The sequence below is a fragment of the Ursus arctos genome, unplaced genomic scaffold (assembly GCF_023065955.2).
Source record: "Ursus arctos isolate Adak ecotype North America unplaced genomic scaffold, UrsArc2.0 scaffold_28, whole genome shotgun sequence".
In the NCBI taxonomy this organism is placed as follows: domain Eukaryota; kingdom Metazoa; phylum Chordata; class Mammalia; order Carnivora; family Ursidae; genus Ursus; species Ursus arctos.
In genome coordinates, this window is record NW_026622963.1 from 20,144,615 (window position 1) to 20,159,458 (window position 14,844).

Genomic DNA, 14,844 nt, shown 5'->3' on the forward strand with positions numbered 1-14,844 from the left:
AAGTATGCTGTGACAAAAATAGACGCAGTCGACCATCTGAGCACACAGGGAGCCAGAGGCCCAGGGTGCAGCTCCCCTCAACGGCTGGCCTTCTCCAGGGAAGGGCCTATGCTTTGGACTCTCCTCTCACATCCCAGGGTTCTCGCCCCAGTATTTCTGGACCTAATACTTGCCAGGTATATTTACTGCCCTCTCTCGGTCTCAGAGGAACTTTCTGGAAGTAATGCATGTCTTTAAAGAGTTGGCTAGTCGTGAAACCCACAGCTGACCACAGAGAGATGCTAGCTGGGCACTGATAAGGTCAGCAACGCAGGAAAGGGTAGTGTCCTTTGGGGCTACCTTGGGGGGGGGGTGTCACTTCCCCTACTGGGTTTGTGCCACAGTTTCTTCATATGGAAATAAGTACCTTTCCGGTATGAAATCAAATACGTCATCAACACCTTCGCAGAGTACCGAGCAGTTTTTAACCTCTAAACATACATATCCAGCCACATACAGATATCGGCCAACTTCCCCAATCTACCCGCCCCTGACTGCAGCCACTTGTGTGAATTTCGGTCCCGGGTGACCTTTCCCAGTCGCTAGCCATGGAAGGAGAAATGGGCGCCTCGTCGGTGGGGAATTCTGGGGAACCCGAATCCCTCACAGCGTCGCTGCCCGGCTGCTGGAAGGGCGGCCGGCAGCACTCTGCAGAACCCACGCGGAGCCCGCCGCGCGCCTGCGCCCTTGGCTCCCCGGGGACGCGCCTGCACACGCCCCTACGGCGCGCGCCGACGCCCCGCCCCTCTGCCTAGTCCCGCCTCGCGGCCCGGAAGTGCGCGCGCCGGCGAGATGGCGGCTGCGGGGCTCCAGCTGCGGACCCTGCGCCGCCTGTGCCGGGTGCTGCTTTTCCTCTCCCAGTTCTACATCTTGTCGGGCGGGGGTGAGTTAAAGGCCGGGATCCACGTGGGGTCGGGCTGAGCGGTAGCGAGGCCCCCGGGAGCTGCGGGAACCGTCCGCGCTAGGCCTGCGGGCGGAGGCTGAGTGCCGGGCACGGGGCGGCAGGTCGCTGCAGCCGGGTCTGGGAAGTCTTGGCCGCCCCGGAGCCTCCGAGCTAGGGACTAATGAGCCCGGGAGCGGGGGACCGAGGGCTCGGGTGTCGGCCGGGGAAGCGGACCTGGAACCCGATACCACGCTTTGTTCCCTAGTTGCCTGTCGATCCAAATTGGGGTCGACCCCATTGGCGTTTCTTTGTTTAGTTTTCTGGGCAGTCAAACTGTGAGGTTTTCATGAGCATTTATTGGCCTGGTGTGGACCTTGCGTCTTAACCACACAAACCAAGGTTTTCATATCCCGGGATAACATGTTTCTCTAATTGTAGGATCCTTAAATTTAGAGCAGTCGCAGCCGCTGGCTCAGTCAATAAAGGATCCGGGCCCAACACGTACTTTCACAGTAGTTCCCAGGGCAGCAGGTACTAGACATTTTCTATTCTAGTAAATGTGTATATTTATATCTAGTGGTTTCTTTCTTCTTTTTTTAGATAAAATAACTCCATTTTTGGAAATTTTTAATGTATTTTAGGTTATGTAAACTAAAGACAGATACACAGATGTTTTTCTGTAGACTGTCTTGATATTGCAGTACCTTTTGACATTACAGCCTCATCTCTTTTTCCAGTTCCACGTTCCTCATTTCTATCTCTTTATTATTTTTCCACCTTGTTCATCAAGATCACCTTCAACCAGTGCTTCTTTCCCTTCAGAAAATTTGTTTTCCTTCTGAAGCCCCATTCCTGATGTTGGACATTAGAGGCTCCTCCCAAGGCTGTGTGAAATGGAAGGATCACAGACAATGACTTGGACTCTAGGTCTAGTTGAGCTACTGGGAGCTTGAGCAAATTATTCACCCCTTCGGCACCACTTTTCCTCATCTTTAAGGTGGTGAAATTAGCCTGGCCTTCTGAAGTTATTTGTGCTTTGTGATTTCTAAGTGTCTAACTTCCAGCCACAAGAGTGATCAGAATAAAAGAAAAGAGAAATGGTATTTTGTAGAATTGACCACGTAATCCAGTGATTGTAAGAAGGATCAGTTTTAAATGAGTCTTACTTAGTGTGTTTTGCTAAACAGAATCTTTGTCTCTATAGATCATCCCCTTAAAGTTCTGTTATTTCAATGACTTGAAACTGGCAGAGGAATTTTACTGATTGTTATTTGGATGGTAAGACTACTACAAGACAGGAGCATACTTGAATTTAAAGCACAAATTGCAGAGAAAGCACAAGAATTTTTTATTCTTTTGGATGTTTTTGAAAGCATCTCTTACTCCCCCAAGAATACTTGCAAATTATCCTCTCTTGATTGATAAAAATATATTGTACTCCTGGCAAGGTTGGCTGGGAAAAAAACTATAACCCACCAAACAAGTTATTAATATGGAGAACTATGTTGAACTGTGGTAGTATAAAACTGTAAGTGGTACTAGCAAATTACACTATACCAGTGTGGAATAATGACAGAACATTTTCTAAAGTTGTTACCCTCTTGTACTGAGTGATTCAGTTGGAGGGTCGGTGTCATAATTACTAAATCAGTAATTCAGATGAAAAGAATATTGGATGAGAAACAGAGATTTGGGTCGTGGTTCCAGTTTTGTTACTCCCTCTGTGATCATGAACAAACCGTACCCTCTCTAAGCCTTAATTTTTCGTCTTGTTACGGAGTAGATTTTTTTGAGGCCCAAATGTACACCCAGGTTTGTGTATACATTGTACATAAGTACCTTTGATTTTCCTGCTCATTTGGGGGTCAGTAATTAAATTCTTTTTACTTAGCTGTTGAACTCTTGCACCAGGTCACACAGCTTGGTGGCAGAACCTTGCTTTAATTGCAGGTGTCTCTGACTCCAACCCTGTCATTTTCCATTCCAGCGCAGTATTTCATCGCTAGCGATCATGTCCCTTACCTTCAGGAAACTGTTTTCTCCTGTGATGCTGATCAATATTTTATGAGAATAAGCTTCTCTGTTACTTTTCACAGAAAGTACTGATATCCCACCTTATGTGATGAAGTGTCCAAGTAATGGTTTGTGTAGCAGACTTCCTGCAGACTGTGTAGAATGCAAGACAAATTTCTCCTGTGTCTATGGGAAGCCTGCCACCTTTGACTGCACGGTCAAACCTTCTGTTACCTGTGTTGTAAGTACTGCAAATTACTAATTTTAAAGGAACTCACTGTTAACCTCAAGTTCTAAGTACAGTTTAGACTTGACTGGGGGGACATCCTGAAAGAAAGCGCTCTGCATTCCACAAGTAATATTTTAGGGAACAAAGACAACGTAATCAGAAGACTGCAACTTTCATTGCCAAATGAGGTTTGGTTGCCAGGGTTCAGATGGCAATTTCTTGACAAATTAAATTGGAGCAATTATCAGACTCTGTTACCAAAAGTCAGAAATAGAGAAGTCTCAAGCTCACTGTTGCCTATTAGAAATGACCCCGTTACAATCATCACACCTATATCCTATCTCCTGATATTTTGACAGATGGGAAGGGGCCTGGGAAGGCTTTCGTAGTCGGTGTTCCATAGAGTGCTTTTTGGGGTATCTGCTTCCCAGTTACCTGACTCCGGCTGCCATTAGAATCACTCCTGGAGCCAGCCCCAGACCTGCTGGATGTGAATAGGTCAGAGAGACTCAGGTACCTGCATTTTTAAACAACTGGACCAGGTACATCAGTGCACACTCCCTTTTTTGGGGCTACTCTCTAGGTGAGAGGAAGAGTAGAAACGAATAATGAAGTGTTTTACTCTTGGCCCTGCCATAACTAGCTGTGTGACTTATTAATCCGTCTCTTGTCGAATGAGGGCAATGACCAGATGGGCCCAGAACAGCTTTTCCTAAAGTGTTTCTGTGGAACCCTACTTTTGCGAAATGATCGAGGAAGAAGAAACAGGTTCCATACCATGTCCTGTCTTGCAGATCTCTTCTGACGTGGCAGTCCTAGCATTTCTGTCACTTGAACAGGGTACCTTCCCCCTCAGTTCTTTGGAACTTGGTCTGTGGAGGTCTAGATTGGAAAGTTTCTTATACCCCTACACTCTTCCTGTAATTTTCCTAGTGAAGTCTAGTATCAGAGAGGCAGCAAGAAAGGCTTCCCTTTGAGGGAAAATAAGATTTTGTGCTGTCAGTGTCTGAATTTAGTTTTCATAAACTTAAGTATTGCCATTTTATATCTTGTATCAGCACACCGGAAATTCAAGCGTAAGTGCCAGATAGTGTTCATGACTGCCCTTGAATTATTAGTCTTTGTTGCTGAATCTGAAATACAGTATTCTCCCTCATTACCTAATGTGAAACTTATTAATTTGAAGGCTTTAAAAAAATGTTCTCCCCACCTGATACTAACGTAGCATCGTGTGTCAGCTATACTCCAATGAAAAATATTAAAAATGTTATCTCATGGGTCTGACAGATAGTAGGTACTTTGTGAAAAATGGGAAAACTCTGACGGTCCAGGGAAGCTTTTCCAGAGTTAGTTTCCTTTGTTGTTTGCCTCAGTGGCTTTGACGTTCACTCCCAGCACTGGTTACTCTGAGTAAGACAGGAGTCTTACTCCTGAGTAAGACAGGAGTCTCAGTTTCTTCCTTCTTTAGATGTTTCCAAAATAAACTGTCTCATTTAGTAGGAAATAGCATAAGAGGAAAAATAACAAAGGTAGAGGTTACAAAGCTTAAGGGAAGTTTCTGAACTCCTCGGTCATGGTGCCTGGTGCCATCCTCACTCCCTGGCTGAGATGTGTCCTGGGCGCGAATTTTTCTCTCCTCCTCCTCCAGGAGGTTTCGCATCACTTGCCTCCTCTTCTGGCCAGTAACCCTGAGTCCTGTCAGATTACAGGTGCCCCGTTCTCAGGTGTAGGACTTGAAAGTCTGCCCCAAGAGAGCCCGGTGGGCTGTTCTTGAAAGTGGAAAGCAGTAGAATAGATGAACTGTGGGTCCTGGGACCGCTGTTGCGTGGCGAGCCAGGGCAAGTCTAGTGTGTTTTCTTTATTTGTTTTATGAAAATCTTCAGGATCCCTTCTTGGTAATTAAGTTACCATTTGAGGAAGGAATCATCTGTGACCGTCACGTGCAAGCATTGCAGCTGCGTAATTTCTCTCATCTGTACGTTCATACACTGAGGTGCCTCCCTGCCCCCTCTTACTTTGAACTTACTGGCAAAAAATGAACTCTTCTAGTCCTTCTCCAGGCATGCTGATTAAGGACTCCCAGGCTAAGGGAATCTCACCTGGATTCTTTTATAGAAATAAATGTAAAAACCCTGCCTCCCCTGTCATGTCTGGTCGCTCTGCCCCAGTTACTATGGTAACTGCCAGGCCAGTTGATGTCTGCTGGAAATGTGCGTGTCTGAAATGTTGTATTGTATTACTTGGAGAAGGGATCAGACTGCTCTTGTACCTGAAGCAGGTGTAATTCCTTCCCATGGGTTCTGGGTTCTTACTTATACAGTTCTTTCACAGAGGGAAAGCTGACATCTTTTTACTATACATATAAGCTTTTGAGGGGGTCTACACTCCTCCGGAGAGAAGATGGATTCAGGTAGTGCTGGGATGCCCGGGTTGCTCTGGGGAAAAAAGTGGAATCCCTGTCTTGTCCAAAATAAATTCAGAGATCAGAAATTTAATAAAATGAAGCCACAAGGTAGCAGAGAAAGCTTGATTGTTATGCTGTAATCTCAAAAGTATAACGTATTTTTCTAAGTGTGAAATAAAACTTAGAAGTCATAAAAAGAAAAAATCGATACATTCGACTGCTAAAAATGACCTAAAAGAGCATGAAGGCAAAAGATCGATGGCAAACTAGGAAAAAGTATTTCTCACACCTGTGACAATGCACTAATATCTATAATATGTAAAGATTTCCTAAAAGCCAATGCAAAGAAGATGAGAGTGCTATAGAAAAATGGTAGGAGGACATAAGTAGGTGGTTCCTAGGAAAGGAAATACAGATGGGCTTTCAACATATGAAGAAATGTTTAATTTTTCTCATAATTAAAGAAATATAAATGGATGTGTTTTTAAACCTATCAGGTTGGCAAAGAAATAAAAAAGCTTGGTAATACTCTGAGTTCCTGAGGACATAAGGGACACTCCTTTATCTTATTAGTGGGTGGGCAGATTGGTCCGCCTCTTGTAGGCAGTTGTCACATTGTGAATCTTACAGATGTATATATCTTGACCCAGCAATTCGGCGTCTAGGAATTTATCTTACAGATACTGTACATGGATGCAAATAAATATGCCTAAGGATATTCTTAGCTGCTTTGTTCACCCGGACAGAAGATTTAAAACAAGCTCAGTGTCCAAGAGAGAACTGTTTATGATTCACTATGAAATGAAATAAATAGCAGCTATTAAAAAGAACTAGGCAGCTCTCGAGATATTTACTGACAGCTACAGAATTCAGTGAAAAGTGAGTATCAGTGGGGAAGTTAAATAAAAAAAAAAAAAAAGAAATATAGCTGATATAAATGCACTCATGCATAGAATAGATTCCCTGGAAGGCCAGAGGCTAAGCAGGGCTTGCTGCTGGGGAGGGCAGTGGCTGCTGACGCCTAGACAGGACCAGCCTCCGCCTTGCTCCTTTCACATCTGGGAATCTATACCACATTCACGGATTATATCGTTTTAAAAAACAGTTGATAGGAAGCGTGCATTATGAGTGCATCACTAGAGATACGCAGATGTTTCAAACGACATTGCCTAAATCAAATGGTGCCTTACCCAGTTTTGGATGTTACTCATAAACCACAGTTTTGTGTTGATCAAAAAAATTAGTAAATTAATACTTCCAGAGATGATTGACCATTTAAAAATGATTTTGAAAACTATGTATTACATTATAATGTTGTGGGGAAAAAAAGATACAAAATGCTTTCAGTATAATTGCACTTACATAAATCTGTATTACAGGAGTTAAAAACGAAAGATTAAAAGTAGTTCTCTCTGGAGAGGTTACAGGTTTTTTCCTGTAATTTCCAAAGGTGCAACACACAACATGTGCTACTCTTAAAGAGAAAACAAAATAATGATTTTTTAAATTGAAATGAAAAAAACTACAATCTTAAAAGCTTAGTGCCAACAATGAACACTTGCTGGGTCTCTACATGTGGTTCTTTCAAAGTTGAGAATGATTTTTCTGGGGTGACCAGTTGGTTGATTATACCGAGTGGAGGCGTGAGCCGCAGTAACAGCCTGGAGGTCCTGGGCCACGGGGGAGAGATCCGGGAGGATTTGAGACTCAGCAGCCAGTCCGTGTGTGGTACTTCTAAGAGCATCAGACTGGGGCTCGGGGCCGTGGGTCCTGCACATAACTTGCAGCTCAATGACCTTGAGCAGATGTACTCATCTGTCCTTCCAGCTCTCAGTGACTCTGTGGCTTGATAAAATACATTTTCCCTTTTTTTTCTTTTTGTATTACAAAAGTACCCATGCTCAGTTTATGAAAAATTTAGCCAAGTGAAAGTGGTAAAATACTCTTACCATCCTGGAATAACCTTTGTTATTTTGATGTAAATTTATGTAGATTTTTTTCCTTAGGCATATATTTGTGGGTATATATTTTTATGAGGCTAAGATCATACTGTATATGTTTGTTTTGCATACATAACTGGTTTGGTACCTATTTTTCTCCCACTTTCTGCTAGTGGTAGTCACATGTCTTTTAGGAGCTTTGTACCTTGTATTTTTATTGGCATATAATGAGCTGTTATGATTGATTCATTCTCTGTCCTTTGGCGTACAGGATCAAGACTTCAGATCCCAAAAGAACTTCATCATGAACATGACTTGCAGGTTTTGCTGGCAGCTTCCTGAAAGCGATTACGAGTGTTCCAACTCCACCAGCTGCATGACGGTGTCCTGTCCCCGACAGCGTTACACTGCCAACTGCACCGTGCGGGACCACGTTCATTGCTTGGGTGAGTGGGGGTTCAAGGAAATTCGTGAGGGAAGTACTTTCTTTAGCTTACATATGGAACTTTAATTCACAATTTGAGAATTACATTTAAATTATTTATTTGTTTTTAAAAGATTTTATTTATTTATTTGAGAGAGAGAGAGAGCAGGAGCAGGGTGAGGGGCAGAGGGAGAAGCAGGCTCCCCGCTGTCGGGCTCAATCCCGGGACCGTGACCTGAGCTGAAGGCAGACGTTTAACCGACTGAGCCACCCAGGCGTCCCTATTTATTTATTTTTTAAAAGATTTTTATTTATTTGAGAGAGAGGGAGAGCGAGTGGGGAGGGGCAACGGGGGAAGGAGAAAGAACCTGAAGCAGACTCTGCACTGAGCACGGAGCCCGATGCGGGGTTCATTCCCACCACTGTGGGATCACGACCTGAGCCGAAACCAAGTCAGGCGCTTAACTGACTGAGCCACCCAGGCGCCCCAAATTTAAATTGTTTAATCAGAAACATTTGTTAGCACTTTTTAATTAACACCAAGACTCATTAATAAACTCAGTGGTGACAGGTGGTAGCTGCACTTGTGGCCAGCATAGCATAACATAGTTGTTGAATTACTTCCTATGTCGTACACCTGACACTAATGTAACATTGTGTGTCCACTGAAAGATAAAAAAATAAACTCAGTGAGCTAAATAAATCCAGGAAATCTGCAATTCTCTTATCTTTTAAAATGTAATATTTGATAAAACAAGAAAAAATGTGTAAGGTATAAAGCATAATGTATAGTAATAACGTTTTACCCCAATTACCAGCTAAAGCGGTCTCATGCCATCACAGCTACCTGAGTGCTTTTCCTGCACCTGCTCGCCCTAGTTTCTCTCGAGAGGCAACCACCCTTAGATGAATTTTCCTATCGTCCCACTTGCTTTTCCTTACATTTTGTATAGTTCTAGCACGTGTAAATAATAAGATCCAGTGTGATATATTATTCAGTAGTGCCTGTTTTAGACTTACATAAAATAATAGTCTGTTTATGGTCTTGTCCGTTCTCTTTTCCTCTCAACATTATGGCCCTAAGATGATCCATGTGTCTTATTTACTTATTTTTTTCACTTCTGTATAACAGTCCATTGTAAGATTGTGTCATAGTTTCTCCAGTCTACATATTTGGATTATTTGCAGTTTTTTTGCTCTCACAGGTCGTGCTGCTGTTAGAGTTTTTGTACATATCTCCTGGTTGCACGTGTGCAGGCTGTGTCTACCAGCGAACTCTCTAGCATGTATTAGTTTCCAGAGTGCTTTTAACAATTTACATTCCCACCATTGATATATAACTGTTCTTGGTGCACATGTTCTCCGATACTTATTATTCATAAATGTTGTCTTTTTCTTAAAGGTTTCCGGGAATTCTTTTATATTTTGGATAATAACCTTTTAGTGTCCCTAAAATCCTTTCTCAAATTTAATTACCCCTCTGCCCACTTTTTGGGGGTATCTTTTGGATAGAGCTTGACTTTTTTTTTTTTTTTTTAATACAACTCATAGCCCTTTTATTTCCTATATTTTCTTTTAAAAGTTGAAAGTTGGGCCTTTCACATATAGGTCTGTAACCCACCTGGAATTGGTTTCAGTATATGGTGTGAAGTAGATTCAGGTTTACTTTTTTTCCCACATGGATAGCCAGTTGTCTCTGGACTCTTCCAGGCCAGTCTGTGTGTGCCCCGTGTCCCACAGGAAGTGCTTCTGTGTGCCTGGGCTTGGCTCACTCTCCTTTCCCTGTTGCTTGAGTTATCTGTTTGATAAATAAGACCACACTGTCCTATTTGCCCTAAACGTCACCTCAGTCTTGATAGCTTCACCTACTTAAAGCTGTAACCCTTACTTAACCGATTTAAACATTAAATGTACGCTTATAGATGGTATGGACTTTCTTTTTACCATTCACTGTAGCAAACTTTAATTATCATGGAGCTGACATTTAGATTGGAAATGACAAGGCCACTAGACTCTGCGTAAGAATATTTTTATGCCCCCGTTTCTATGTAGAGTGTCTTCCGTTTTTTTTTTTTAAGGTAACCGCACTTTTCCAAAGATGCTGTACTGCAACTGGACTGGAGGCTATAAGTGGTCCACTGCTCTGGCTCTGAGGTAAGCATGGCACTAGTGAGCTAAGGAGGCCATTCGGCTTTCCTTGGGATCTGTGGAATCTTCCATACACTGAGCTCAGCCGAGTTCCTCCTTTGCTGAGATTCTTTCTCATGTGTCCGGGAGGCCCTAGGAAACGTGGCTGCAGGGAGTTCTTTAGATGATCAGACTGGTACCTTCATGGGCATTAATGGCAGGATGTTTGCTTTTCTCCCAAGGTGTCTGCACATTCTAGAAATGCCTTACAGAGTCATGATTACAGATCTTTAGCACCAGTCAGGGTTTCCCATCCTCAGTGTATGTGAGCCAGTAAAATGTTATATACTATTTAAATAAGTAGGTTTATGATTTGTAGTTTTAATTTTTAGTAACTTCCTCCATTATTATAAAAACATATACTCCATATTAAAAACTGGAAAAATTGAGATAAAATAAAACATTAAAAATCCCCTCTAATTCCACCATCCAGAGATAATTATGGACTTAGAATTTTAACATAAAAATGTGCTTGAATTTGTTAAACTTTTTAACTGTTTGGGGGAAAAAACTACCAATTCTTACCCCAAAGGGAAGGGCAGGTGTGATGCTGGTTATTCGCTAATTAAAAAGTTGGGGCATCTACATTTAAAGGTTTGGTGCTAGAGCTGAGACCCTGTGGCCTGCAGCGTGGCACGTGAGGGGTTTCTCGCCTTTGTCGCTGTTGATATTCGGGCTAAATCGTTCTTTGCTGTGGGGCCAGTAGGGTGTGCAGAGTAGGGTGGTTAGCGCATCTCTGGACTGTGCTTACTAGATGCCCGTAGCACTCCATGGTGTGATAATCAGAAATGTCTTCTGAGACCGCCAGGTTGCCCTTGTTGAGCATGACTGCTTCAGGGTTTGGGCTGGGGAGAGACCGAGCCTGCCTGGCAGGAAGATACAACTGGAGAGTAGAAGAATAGTGCAAAGTAGAAAATTTGATAGAACAAAAATGAGATTTGATAACTGGCCATCGTCTTTGTCAGCAGTTGTTCAAATGAAAATGAACAATGGATTTCTTTTTCTTTTTTTTTTTCTTTAAAGATTTTATTTATTTATTTGACAGAGAGAGAGGGACAGCCAGTGAGAGAGGGAACACAAGCAAGGGGAGTGGGAGAGGAAGAAGCAGGCTCCCAGTGGAGGAGCCTGATGTGGGGCTCAATCCCAGGACCCTGGGATCACGCCCTGAGCCAAAGGCAGATGCTTAACGACTGAGCCACCCAGGGGCCCCTTTTTTTTTCTTTTCAATAATCTTTTTATTTTGGAATAACTTGAGACTTATAGGAAAGTTACAGAGATTGTTCCTGTACACCTGTCACCCATTTGCCCCTTGATTGTTGACATCTTAAGTTACCGCGGTACATTTAACAACTTGACTTTTAAAAAGTAAGAATCATTTTCCTTTCAGAGCTCAGCACAGTTACTTTCAGAATATTCACTGAATGGGATAATGTCCAGGGTTTGCTTCCAAGTACTCCGGCGTGGGGGAGGGAGGCGCACCGACGCGGCAGGGCTGGCCACATGCTGATCAGTGGGGCAGCTGGGTCAGGCGTACTCTTCTCTTCACCTCTTACTTTTATATGTTTTGAAATGTTCCATAATAAGAAGCTTAAAAGAAGAACAGTGAGAAGTTGTCTGAATATTGTTAGATCTTAGAATTTGAAGGAACCTTAAGAGTCATTTGTTCTTAACAGTCCGTTTTGGAGATGAGTGACAGAATTCAGATGACTCGATCTGGGGCAGCCAGGTGGTGATGGGCTGCCTCGTGACCCCACATCCTGACTCCATATTCATGTCCTTTCTGTTGGACTGGCTCCCCACTTTGTTTCCCTGCATGTGCCATTTTCAAGACTAGGAAGCAATGAGACAGATTACTTTTCTTTAAAAGAGGAATGTTCGATTTCAGCACAGCTAAAAATTGTATGTTTACCTTTGACATTGTTTAAACAGTCTTCTTGCCCATGATTATTTGGTGTCGTGAATTTGGGAAGTAGTCACGTGTGTCCTTACGAAGGGTTATGATCATTTGTGGCCCTTTCACACACGTGACTTCGTGCCAGTATTGAGCCACGGCTGGCTATGGCTAGGGGGCGGGGGGTGGCTGATGGACTCCCATCCCCTAACCCGTCTGCTCTTGCAGCATCACCCTCGGTGGGTTTGGAGCTGACCGTTTCTACCTGGGCCAGTGGCGAGAAGGCCTTGGCAAGCTTTTCAGCTTCGGCGGCCTGGGAATATGGACGCTGATAGACGTCTTGCTGATCGGCGTTGGCTACGTGGGACCAGCAGATGGCTCTTTGTACATTTAGCTGTGGTTATGTGCTTCAGAGAGGAGCAGTGCTTAGAAGTCTCTTTGCCCGTAGGAACTGATGTGCTGTGAGTAATGTATTCGTATGTTTTTAATGTACAGCATCTGTACTTTGCCTGCCTTGATGAAGGTAAAATAAAAAACAAACACCAAACCATGTTTATCTGGAATTTGTTTCTTTTGCCTGAAATCTATTTTTTTCCTGTGAAAAAAATTGAAACTTACTCATCGCTTCTCGGCCTTTTGGCTTAAATCATGTGTCAAAAATTTGAACTTACTTAAACTAGGACAAAAGCTGCAGTGATTGAAAATCTGCTTAATTCCTGTGACTTTAGTTTTAGACGAAGGCAGTATGTCACTTGGCTCTCCAGCCTTGAAAAGATTTTCAGTTACGATTGCAGAAAGTGGAGCGTGTTTTTATTCTTCATAAATAAAGTCCTCTAGCTGAACTTCCCTCTGTAAGTTTTGCAGTGTGCTCTTTCGGTAGGCTGGTGTTTATACATGACTGCTTGAAGTAAACTACAGAACTTGTGTTGGAACTTTGTTAGTAACATATTTGCAAGAGTACTGAAAAATTAGTAAAATTACAGCTTCCTTTAAGAAGTATGTAGATCTGTTTTCTGTATTAAGATGGAATCGAGTAATCCTAACGACTCTTATTGAGATAAAATGTTTATTTTTGGGAGCCTTACTCCATTTCAGCAGACAAATTCATAATTGGCTGGCTCATTGACACACAGTGGAAGTGTTAGTGTGTTTCAGTGTGAGAAATGTTTTCGAATCTTTATAAATCTGTTGTAGACCCTTTAGTGGGAAGAACTATAACTATTTCAAATGAGTTTTATTCAAGGTTTCCTTTGAAACATTAAAAAATTCTTAGCATTTTTCTTTCAAAGTAGAGTATCTGAGTATTACTTTTTAAACATCTGTGTTAATAGCTAGAAGGTTTAACCAGCCTATCAGATTCAGAAGCTGTAAAATGGTTTGGCATAGCACCATAAATCTCATGGAAGCAAAGGCATCTTTTCTTCACAAGTTTATTAATTATAGCTTACCTATAAACTATAGGGGAATTGAACCGCTTTGATGTGGTAACCTGCAGAATCTCTCCTCCGCGGAGGGGTTTTCTCGGTCTAGTTGAGTAGCAGTTCCAGCCCTGGTCACTAGGTGGTACATTTCCATTTTATTTCTAGAAGCAGCTGAGGTTACCTGGTTCTTTCCTAGGAGCATGGGCAGTGAGTGCTTCAGACGGGAGTAGCCTTGTTCGCATGGACCTTTCTTTTCTAGGGCAGACACACTTTCTCATCCATCATGGGTACACGGCGCTCTGGGTTGAGCCGCTATTTCTTGAGTAAGCTTCTGTTCCTACAAGGAAGCAGCTCCTTTGCTAACTATATAAAAATTTCCCCTGCGTCTCTTCCATAGTTAGCTCTATGCAGAAGAGACTCGCCATGAGGAGCCAGGGAAGCGATGGAGTCACCGGCTGCGCACCGTGCTCAGGGAGGAAGTAGGTAGCAGCTGCTTTGCCATCGAGCATCTTCACGGCTTCGGGGCCTGAGCTCAGTCTTGAAGTTCCAGTGTTTGAAAGGTTCCGAATGGGAGGAGGGTGGGGGGTGGACTAGCCCGGTGATGGGTAGTAAGGAGGGCACGTACTGCATGGAGCACTGGGTGTTATACGCAAACAATGAATCATGGAACATTACATCAAGAACTAAGGGTGTACTGTATGGTGACTAACATAACATTAAAAAAAAAAAAAGTTCAGAATCCATGAAAGGAGACATAGAAATGAAATTGCTCTCAAATCCTGAGAAACTTTTAGAAGGGGATAGTCTTGGGGACCTAAAAGCTATAAGCAAATCAGGGATGCTTCCTATCCAGGGTTTGGTGGAACTGATGACGTCCGCGACAGAGAACTGGCAGGAAAAGGAAGAGATTTCCAAATGCAGTTTAAACAAATTTGTGAATGATGAGCTCATGCATGGCCCCTAGGAAAAAAAAAACTAATAAAACTAAACTTTCCAAGGGCACCAGAGAGGGTGGGTGTGACCTCGAAAATTCCATGGGCCTCTGCTGGCAGCATAAAGGTCACGTTTGGGTCTGACCTCCAGGCTGTAGGCCTGGGTGCTGTGAGCTCTGACTAGGGACTGTTAAGTCCCTACGCCATACCAATCATCACCCTCAGTTCTCTGGAAATTCAGAATTCATCACCGCAGCATGCCGTATGTCACTACTTCGCCCTGAGAATCTCTCCCTTGCTTTGGCAGGGCTCTTCCACTCGCCTTAGTAATTCCGCCTGGGCAGGTGCCGTGTCATTTATTTCCGTCTCCCCCATTGTCCAGAGCACAGCATCTCACACACCGAGGCTCTTGTGTATTTGCTGACTGAGTTAATGCCATGGGCACCTCAGAGGTACTGAAGGACTCGAGGTCTTCCAGGGA

The 14,844-nt window shown here is 43.2% G+C and overlaps 1 protein-coding gene across 2 annotated transcripts; it reads left to right on the plus strand.

Moving 5' to 3' along the window:
- The first annotated feature begins 794 nt into the window (after positions 1-794).
- On the plus strand, positions 795-12,557 carry TM2D3 (TM2 domain containing 3). Of its 2 annotated transcripts, XM_026510336.4 has the most exons (6): positions 796-922; positions 1,361-1,453; positions 3,019-3,176; positions 7,780-7,954; positions 10,011-10,086; positions 12,239-12,557. In XM_026510336.4, exons 1-6 carry the CDS (start codon positions 832-834, stop codon positions 12,402-12,404), a joined length of 759 nt encoding a protein of 252 aa, XP_026366121.1. In that variant the 5' UTR covers positions 796-831; the 3' UTR covers positions 12,405-12,557. The 2 variants fall into 2 exon arrangements, with proteins under 2 accessions (XP_026366122.1, XP_026366121.1); XM_026510337.4 differs by lacking the exon at positions 1,361-1,453 and having other exon boundaries at positions 795-922.
- Positions 12,558-14,844: the final 2,287 nt, after the last annotated feature.